This window comes from Odocoileus virginianus, chromosome 17, assembly GCF_023699985.2.
Source record: "Odocoileus virginianus isolate 20LAN1187 ecotype Illinois chromosome 17, Ovbor_1.2, whole genome shotgun sequence".
NCBI classification, from domain to species: Eukaryota; Metazoa; Chordata; class Mammalia; order Artiodactyla; family Cervidae; genus Odocoileus; species Odocoileus virginianus.
The window spans coordinates 37,616,305-37,626,181 of NC_069690.1; the positions used below are offsets into that span (position 1 = coordinate 37,616,305).

General features: G+C 46.7%; 1 protein-coding gene across 1 annotated transcript; it reads left to right on the forward strand.

Annotated features, from left to right (window-relative positions):
• Nucleotides 1–579: 579 nt before the first annotated feature.
• PSMB3 (proteasome 20S subunit beta 3) lies at nt 580–9,677 on the forward strand. Its single transcript, XM_020879546.2, has 6 exons — nt 580–688; nt 1,019–1,203; nt 3,942–4,049; nt 6,765–6,942; nt 8,581–8,675; nt 9,582–9,677. The coding sequence occupies exons 1-6, from the start codon at nt 686–688 to the stop codon at nt 9,628–9,630; spliced, it is 618 nt and encodes a 205-aa protein (XP_020735205.1). The 5' UTR covers nt 580–685; the 3' UTR covers nt 9,631–9,677.
• Nucleotides 9,678–9,877: the final 200 nt, after the last annotated feature.

Below are 9,877 nucleotides of genomic sequence, written 5' to 3' on the forward strand. Positions count from 1 at the left end.
GGAACGTTCTTCTTTAGGGTGATGTGATACTGAGTCTACGTGAAGTCGACCTGCAGCTTCCAAATGCCCCCTTTGCAGCCCAACCCCTGCAGCCGCAGAATATCTGCGACGCCCTCCCAGCGCCCCTCTCCCTCTTAACGGTAAAAAAACACTTTACGGGCGCCTCCCAAATACCGGACACTGTTCTAGTCCAGTGCGTGTCCAGAGCCTAGCATGGTGCCTGGCATACAACAGATGTAAGGATTTCTGGAATGAATAAATGAAACGAGCTTCATGAGTAGTATCCCTGACCGCACAGCGTGCCCTTAACCAACCCAGTGGCCCTTCACTGGAGCCAAAGCCCTTTATTTCGGGTTTCACCAGCCCACGTGGACGGAGGTTCCGGCCGGCGTCTCTGGATTCCAGAGACTGGGTCCACCACTATCCCAGCTTGCACCGCGACGCCGAGCTCTTCCGCACTCACGGTGACTTTTCACTTTGCGCTTTCCTTACCTAGGTTTTGGCTTCTCAACCAAACTCCTGTACTGATGACTGACAAAGATGCACAGCCAATAGAAAATCAAAGTGTTCCGGAAGGGTCGGCCTCTCAGCCAATAGAGAGAAAGCAGCGAGGGTGGTTGCGTAGTGAGGCCCTTAGCAGGTTTGCTGGAATTGTGGCGATTGGAGGTCCTAACACACCGCAATCATGGTGAGACAGGAGGCAAAGAAAAGGGACATGGGGTAGGGATAGAGGAATGGGGAGGGGAGGTCATGGGAAGTTTGGGAGGTCGAGAGGCCTGGTGGTCGATTGAAGGAAGTCACTTCAGTTTGAAGGGGGAGCGAACCTTGGTGAGGACCGCGGCAGGGAATGGGGCTCCTCGCAACCTCACAGCGCTAATCTCAGAGCTGGAGTTCAGGGTATCCAGGCGCCTCCAGAGTGGAGGACGGTGCCTACAGGAGCCTGCGAATCAGGGGCTGCGCCGGGTGCTATGGCCTCGTTTGCCCCTCGCGCTGAGCCTCTCCGCTCTGTTTGCTTCAGTCTATTATGTCCTATAACGGAGGGGCCGTCATGGCCATGAAGGGGAAGAACTGTGTGGCCATCGCTGCTGACAGGCGCTTCGGAATCCAGGCCCAGATGGTGACCACGGACTTCCAGAAGATCTTTCCCATGGGCGACCGACTGTACATCGGCCTGGCGGGTCTTGCCACCGACGTCCAGACAGTGTAAGTGTCGGGGGTTACCACGCACACCCACGCTTTTTGAACTAGCCTTGCCTAGTGGGATGAGTGGCCTGTCAGTCTTCTACGGAACAACACCAGTGATTCTGAGACTTTGTCGAACACTGTAAACGATAGAGTGGATCCTAACCAGCTTAGCATTTACTCTGAGCCAGATACTGTGGAAAGCACCTTATCTTCATGGACTTTAATCCTCTTAAGGGCATGCATCACCGTGTTACTCTCCCATTTTGCAGATGAGGAAACAAGGTATCAGAGAGTCTTACTGCTCAAGTTGTAAGCTTGACTCCCAGGATCCCAATTTCTGAGGCCAAAGCTCATGCTCAGTCCCTAAAGAACTACAAGTGGTCTAGTTGGGAGACAAGGCAGGCATTTAGAAAGATAACTAATCCATAATGAGCTGGTGCATATTAACTGCTAGAGTAGCTACTTAGTTGACAGTGATTTTGTGAGAGAAGGGAGAATTGGGGAGATGAAATAAGTGATTCTGTGAGGTGTGATGGTTGTGGTCATAATGGGGTGGTGTGGTGGGAAAGGAAAAGAAGGCATTTCTGAGAGTTGTTGCTGACTTACCTCAGTGGCTACTTGGATATTGAGGTTGGGATTCATGTCTTTTTTATCTGTTAAGTGTCTAGTTTGGTACTTGACATGTAGGCAGTTCAGCAATGTTTCAAAGATGATTTTTGTTTTGAGCATGTTGACTGAAATTGAGAAGACTAGTTTTAGGGGAAAGGGAATGACTTTGATTTTGATACCAATTTTGAAGTGAAAAGGTGAGCCAAGTAGAAACATTCTGTGAGCAGTTGAGGTCTTGAGATTATATCTCAGGGCTGGATAGGCATTGGTGATCTGTTTAATCTATGGGAACAGATTACAGAGAGACAAAATGTATAGAGGGAAAAAAATAAGTGACAACTCAAGAGCTGAACTGTATATTCAGTAGTGGGGTAAGAAGAGAGACAAGAGGAAAAGAGTAAGGGTCAAAGTTTCAAGAGGGGAGGTGTGGTTACAGGTAACCTAAGAAGCAGCACTTCTTGGACATAGTTCTTAGAAGATTGATAGTTCCTGATGTGATATTTTTGAACTGTGGTGCTAGAGAAGACTCTTTAGAGTTCCTTGGACTTCAAGGAGATCAAACCAGTTGATCCTAAAGGAAATCAACCTTGAATATTCATTAGAAGGACTGATACTAAAGCTGAAACTCCAATACTTTGGCCACCTGATGCGAAGGGCTGACTCATTAGAAAAGACTCTGATGCTGGGAAAGATTGAGAGCAGGAGGAGAAGGGAACAACCAAGGATGAGATGGTTAGGTAGCGTCACTGACTCTATGGGCATGAATTTGAGCAAACTCCAGGGGATAGTGAAGGACGGGGAAGCCTGGCGTGCTGCAGTCCATGAGGTCGCAAAGAGTTGGACACAACTTAGTGACTGAACAACAAAAACATGTGGATGTGAGCTTGTCAGGAATTTTTTCCTCTCATTTCCTTCAAACCTTCTTAAAGTCTCAAGAATGTGTATAACGTGAATATTCTTCCTGAGATCTGAACCAACCAACCCTTTTATCCCAGTGCTGGTGGAATCAGAGAATGATGGCTTAGTGTTCCTGTCACTGTGAAGGCTCCCATTAGTCTTCCTGTCTCCAATCACAGCTGTTCCCCTCACACTATTTTCTTTTCTTCAGGAGGCTTCTCTCACCAAGTTTGCATGTTTGTGGGCAGTCATTGCTAATTTTGCTGGGCCTCATTTTCCTCACTGTATGATGAAAGCTCAGGGTTGTGTCTCCTCTGGTGTCCTGTGACTCAGTGCTACGCTTGCAGCAGTCTTGTCACTGGCCTGCTCCCTGCAGGACCTACCCCTGGGCTCAGACTGCCCTGGAGGAGGCGTGGCCTATTTTCTTAGGTGTCTTTCAGTCCCTTAGTGCAGCTGCTGCTGTTTACTAACACTCATACATTATCTCACTGCCAAATGACTTATTTTGTCCCCATCTTAGGAATGGAAAAATTAAGCTGTAAGAGGAAGACTTAGCCCAAGTCAACTCTCTCAGTTTATTGCTCTTTCTTTTATTTTTTTTTTCATTTATTTTTATTAGTTGGAGGCCAATTACTTTACAATATTGTAGTGGTTTTTGTCATACATTGACATGAATCAGCCTTGGATTTACATGTATTCCCCCTCCCTATCCCTCCTCCCACCTCCCTCTCCACCCAAATCCTCTGGGTCTTCCCAGTGCACCAGGCCCGAGCTCTTGTCTCATGCATCCAGCCTGGGCTGGTGATCTGTTTCACCCTAGATAATATACATGTTTTGATGCTGTTCTCTCTAAACATCCCACCCTCTTATTGCTCTTTCTACTGTAAGCTGCTATCAGTATGTCTGCCTTCAGGCTCCTGTCCAAAGTGTGCTGTATAAACTCTTCCTCAAAAAAGTGTGTGTGGGGGTGGGGGCGGAGTGGGAATCCACTTCTTTACTCCCCTTTTCTCACCTCAAAAAAAGTATGAGGAAAAAGGTTAGCAGAGTGGCATGTTTACAGGTAGAAGTGTTGGACAAAACCTCAAAGTGGGCATGAGGCTGGACTTCTGGTAAGAAAATCACTGGGAGATGGGGAGGAGTCTCTTGGCAGGTTTGGGATTGTGTGTCTCCTTAGGCACCTCCTGACCTCCATGAGATGGACACCAGGGGACATTCAGCAATTACTAACACACTTTCTCCTTCTACCACAGTGCCCAGCGCCTCAAGTTCCGGCTGAACCTGTATGAGCTGAAGGAAGGCCGGCAGATCAAACCTTACACGCTCATGAGCATGGTGGCCAACCTCTTGTACGAGAAACGGTGAGTAGAAGTGTAGCCTGGGACTTGGGGAACACACCTAGGAAGGAGATTCCCCCTGGCTGACGCATGTCTTATTTGTAGGGCAGTATCCTTATTTTTTGGGTATGTTTTCTCTGGGCCTAACAATCAATTAAGAAAGAAAAAGGGCTACTTCAGAAGAAGGCAAGGAATGCAAACAGCAAATAAACTTGCTCCCAGGCAACAAAATTAATGCTACCAAAGTGTGCCCAGGAGTCTCCTGGCCAGGAGCCACCCTTACCCCAAAGTTCATTCTGTCATGATCATTAGATTCTCTGGAATACATGGAATCTAGGAATTGGGTATGTTAATTTTTGATATTGGGGAACTTTATGGTGAGACAAGAAGGGGCCCCTAATTGTAGAATTCAGTCCAGAAGTTGTGATGAAATTGAAGGGAGAAGCCTGTAGATACTTTCCCCATTCATCTCTGGGCAAAACTGGGTGGTAAGAAGACGAGTTGAGCTCTTTTTTTCTTTCCTTATTTATTTTTTTAAACTTTTTATTTTGAAATAATTTTTGACTCTATAGAAAAGTTACAAAAGTACTCTTTAGCTTTAAAACTACATTTTTGCCATTTCCATATGTGGAGCAACATTGTTGCCTTTTTACTATTGAAAAATAGAGTTACTGTTTTTTGGTTTATGTTAATAGTCTTAGCTATGAATTGTCTGACATGTGTAATAACCATGTTTATCAAAATCCCAAATTGAGAAAGGCTTAACAAAATATTTTTTAAACTATTTTATGGCGGCAGGCAGGGAGAGGTGTTTCTTTTGTTTTGTTTTTTAAATTTAATTGAGATGTTAAATTTCCTAATAAAGTATTTATATATATAAAGTATTTCCTATATAAAGATCCCTATGATGACCCAGGACCCTATAACATTCCTGTTCAGCCTAGAGAAGTCGGAGCAGTCATTACCCCTTTCCTCAGTGACCTGAGTCCCCATGGCCTGAGATGGGGTAGATAGATAGTCACAAGCAGGGTGTTAAGGGGCCAAAGATTTGACCCATAAATAAAAAGAGTGGGGATTATGGAGCCCTATAACCAAGGTCACAGATGTGGAGCCCTGTACCAAGGTCATCTCTGGAACTGACTAATCCTCATAACAGCTGTTGCCTTGAGACCCCTTGACCTAAACCAGCCAACTCGCTGACTCCATATTAGGTAAAATACCCACTGTATAGCACCCTAACCAATCACCTAATGCCACCCTTCCGGCAGGAAGTTTCTTTGTCTTTGAGACTATAAAAATTGGCTACTAGCCCACAAAAGGGGTCAGCTCTCCCTTGAGCTGGCCCGGTGTTCTAACAGCGTCTCCTGCCTAATCAACTGTATTTTCCTCTCAAAATAAATAAATAAATGAAGATCTTTTAAGATAGATTCTTCTCAGATCTCAAGGTCTAGAACAAGTTTCTGATGAGCTATTATTTCCTGATGGCAGACAATGACAATAACCCACCTCACTGAGTATGTTTTTTTGCTTTGCCTTCTGGGAGACTCAGAACAAAACTTTGTGTTTAGTTTGAGTGTCTTGAATTCTGTTTGGAGGGGTTTTTTTTGGTGGTGGTAGTGCATAGGAAGACGTTTTTTAAATGAACTGATTTAGTGTTTTGCTGGTTTCTAGTAGCACAAAGTGATTTACTTTTATGTATATATGCATATTCTTTTCCATTATAGTTTTTTCACAAGGGCTTCCCTGATAGCTCAGTTGGTAAAGAATCCGTCTGCAATGCAGGAGACCCTGGTTTGATTCCTGGGTCGGAAAGATCTGCTGGAGAAGGGATAGGCTACCCACTCCAGTATTCTTTGGCTTCCCTTGTGGCTCAGCTGGTAAAGAATCCACCTGCAATGCAGGAAACCTGGGTTTGATCCCTGGGTTGGGAAAATCCCCTGAAGAAGGGAAAGGCTACCCACTCCAGTATTCTGGTCTGGAGAATTCCATGGACTGTGTAGTCCATGGGGTCGCAAAGAGTCGGACATGACTGAGCAACTTTCACTTCACTTCGCGTGTTTTTTTTTTTTTACAGGATATTTAATAACCATTATAATTACAAGGTATTGAACATAATGCTGTAGAGTAGGACCGTGTTTAACTATTTCATATATAGTAGTTTGTATCTGCTAATCCCAAGCTCTTAATTTATCCCTCTCCACTCCCTCTGCCCTTTTGTAACTCTGAGTTTGTTTTCTATGAGTCTGTTTCTATCTCATAAATAAGTTTGTGTCATATTTTAGGTTCCACATAAGTGATACCATATGGTATTTTTTACTTCACTTAGTATGATAATCTCTAGGTCCATCCATGTTATTGCAAATGGCTTACGTTTTAGTGGCTCAGTTTTATTTTCAGTGTTTTTCTACAAACTGCTTGAAAATCTTTTTTTGAAAGGAGTAAAGGTATAGGTGTATAAATAGAAGACTGAATAGTGACAGGACCTGGATGAGGATAGGGAAGAGTAGGTAAAAAAAAAAACAGAATTCCCAAAGAAAGAAAGAGGAAGAGAGGGTCAGTGGTGAGGGAATATGAAGGTAAGAATCAGAGAAAAGAAGAAAAAGTCTTACAGCATTTATAGATGCCAGGAGAGGAGGGGAAAGGAGATTTGGATCTGGGCCAGGGCCTTGTCTGGATAGACTAAACAGGAAAGGAAATGTTTTTGAGTGCCATTTTCTCTCTCTGCTCCTGGTCCCACAGGTTTGGGCCCTACTACACGGAGCCTGTCATTGCTGGATTGGACCCGAAGACCTTTAAGCCTTTCATTTGCTCTCTAGACCTTATTGGCTGCCCCATGGTGACCGATGACTTTGTAGTCAGTGGTACCTGCACTGAACAAATGTACGGGATGTGCGAGTCCCTCTGGGAGCCCAACATGGTGAGTTGTTGGCATGGAGCGGGGCTGAGTTCTGAGGTGCCCACTCCATGACCATCAGGGGAAAATGTGTTTACCTGGCTGGTAATGAGGAGAATCCCTGGAGAAGGAAATAGTAACCCACTCCAGCATTCTTGCCTTTGAAATCCCGTGGACAGATCAGCCTGACGGGCTACAGTCCATGGGGTCGCAAAAGAGTCAGACACGACTTAGCAAGTAAACAACAAGAATGGGGAGAATGGTGTGGGTAGGAGAGAAAGCCACAGCTGTTGAGCCTTGGAAGGGTGTCCAGGAACTTCATCTGCCAGAGCCTTGGCTCCTAGATAGAGTACCTTCTGTGAGGAGACCTCAGTCAGATATTTGCTACAGTGACAAATAATTGCTCATGTGGGGTTTATGAGGTTCTCACATCCATTTGTTGAATAAACATTTAACAGGGTGTAGGATTATTTAGAGGCAGCTCAGCAGAATGGGCTGTGGAGCCAGGTTGTCTGGGCTGGGAACCCAGGTCCACCTACCGTCTAAATTAGTTATGTTCTTCGGTAAGTCCTTTTACTCCTCTGTGCCTCCACTTTCTCAGCGGTGAAGCAGGGATGATAGTAGGACCTGTCTTACGAGTGGTGGTGTGAGGAAATGGCCTGGAAAGACGGGAACAGTGCCTGACAGGGAGGGTTAACTGGTGTGCCAGTTCTGCCAGGCTCCAGGGAAACCAGGTAGTCCATCCTCAAGGGCCCATTGCAGCCAGTGAAGCCAGACAGACACCCAGTTATCTGTTAAAATGAAGTTGACTGGAAAGAGGAGGAAAGAAAGGGCAGGGTTGGTAGAAGGAACAGCCTGTACAAAGGTCAGAGGTTCAGGAGGGGCCTGGGGAGTTGAGTGACTGGAGAGAGCTTGCTGGGGTTGCCAGAGTGTGCGCAGAATGTGGGCTAGAGAAAGGCGGAGCCTGAGGTCAGAATGAGACTTGCAAATGCCTTGGATGCCATGTCAAGGAACTGGCACTTTTTTCCTTTGACATGGTGTCTAAGGTAGTAAGAGACCCTAGGAACCGGAGGCCTGCAGGTTGGTGCGGTGGGCTGTTGTCAGCTGCAGGAGGTGCTGAGGTCCTGAGCAAGAAAGTGGCATTGGGGGAGCAGGGCAACCAGAGTCTAGAGGACTTGGTTCCTTAAAACAGAAATGAGAATGGTGGAGATGCTGAGGATACTTGACTTTCCTAGCTAAGCCAACCAAGATAAAGGACGTAGAGGACGGAAGAGGTTTGGCGGGAAATGGTTCCACGGTTGGACAGGCACTTCTGAGCCATGTGGGAGGAGACATCATCAGACAGCTGGTGAGGCGCAGAAAAGTGGTGCGGACTGTTCTCCCCATCTCACAGAAGAGGGACTGGCTTTGTGAAGGGACACTGACCTGCTCAAAGTCACGCTGCTGATTAACGGAGGAGGTTCAGGGCCTCAACTTTATTTTACGTAACCCTGCTTCCTTCTGAGAAGGAGCTGAGGGGGTTTCTTGCACCCAGGAAACTATCCCTCCAGACACAGGAGGTGCCTGAGCTGGGTACCTTGAGCCTAAAGAAAAGATTTAAGGAGCCAGACCAAGTGAAGATCTGAGGTTCTGGGGATTGAAAGGCTGCTGCTCTGTTGGCAGGATCCAGAACACCTGTTTGAAACCATCTCACAAGCCATGCTGAATGCTGTGGACAGGGATGCAGTGTCAGGCATGGGAGTCATTGTCCACATCATGTGAGTATGCGCTGGGAGAAGTCTAGGAGCTTTGCAGACACGTGCCTCTCCCCTCCTGCACAAATAGCCCATCTTCCCAGCCCCCGAGTCAGATGTGAAATAAGAAAGGTTCTTGCAGTAGGCACCATATAGCAGAAATAATCCATTCTTCCTAAGGGTGGCAGCTGGGAGCCTACCTGGATTTCCCCAACCTCTGTCCAGTGAGGCTCCCTGGCCCCAAGTCACCTCCTCTTGCTCACAGTAGACATTTCTTTCCTTCCTAAACAGTGTTCCCAGAATCTCAGGGACCGGTGCAGAGCTCCTGCAGATTGATCAGAATAAATCCCGGGTCCCTCCTCTCCTCCCCCAGGTCGCACCAGCATGGAAGCCACACCTGTGTGGCGTACTGAGCTCTGTGAACACCTTCCAACCCCCTAGCCAGATTCCTAACTGCCACCCTTTCCCTCTTGTTTGGGGCTGTCACCGGGAATCTGACTGGCTAAAGTCAGAGGTACCCTCCGGACAGCTTTCCTTGGAAACTGTCCCAGAATAAGGGTCCCATTTGGACCCTTTTGTTACGGGATGACCTGCTTAATTATCGTGAAAAACAGATTGGGGCTGATACTGAGAATTTAGTCACTGGAGTGAAACACCTCACACCTGCTTCCTCAATTGCTTGTTCTCGGCCTGGGGAGCTCTCGCCCTGCTCCGGAGTACTTCACACTCCAGCCTTGAGTCATCCCAGCTCCTGACAGCTTCACCTACAGAAATGTCTCCATTTTCCCCTTCCTCACTACAGGCCAGGGAAACAAGCTGACGTTAGTGTAACATGGGCAACAGTTAACCCCAGAGTTAGGACAGCTGTTTGCTGTAGTTTGTTCTGCAGTCTCATGGATTTAGATGTTCTGTGACTTTCTCCCCCTGCAGTGAGAAGGACAAAATCACCACGAGGACACTGAAGGCCCGCATGGACTAACTCTTCTCAGAGCCCACTTTTTTTTTTTAATAAAAGATTTTCTTTCACTCCTGCTTCTCTGAGTATTTTACCACAGATCTCTGTCCCCCAGCTGGGCAGTTACAAACAGCTACTTGGGGCATAGCTCAGCCCTCAGGTTTTCTTGACTTGCAGCATGCTCCACTGGTCCACCAGTGGGAGTGGTATCTACAGATCACTTTTGGGGCGCCTGCTATGTGCTGGACCCTGCACAAGGTGCTTTATATGT

What these genes read in the sequence shown, in the direction of transcription:
- PSMB3 (XM_020879546.2), top strand. An exon ending in AACCTCTTGTACGAGAAACG is followed by an intron (nt 4,050 to 6,764) that starts GTGAGTAGAAGT and finishes CTGGTCCCACAG; the next exon opens with GTTTGGGCCCTACTACACGG. An exon ending in CCCTCTGGGAGCCCAACATG is followed by an intron (nt 6,943 to 8,580) that starts GTGAGTTGTTGG and finishes CTCTGTTGGCAG; the next exon opens with GATCCAGAACACCTGTTTGA.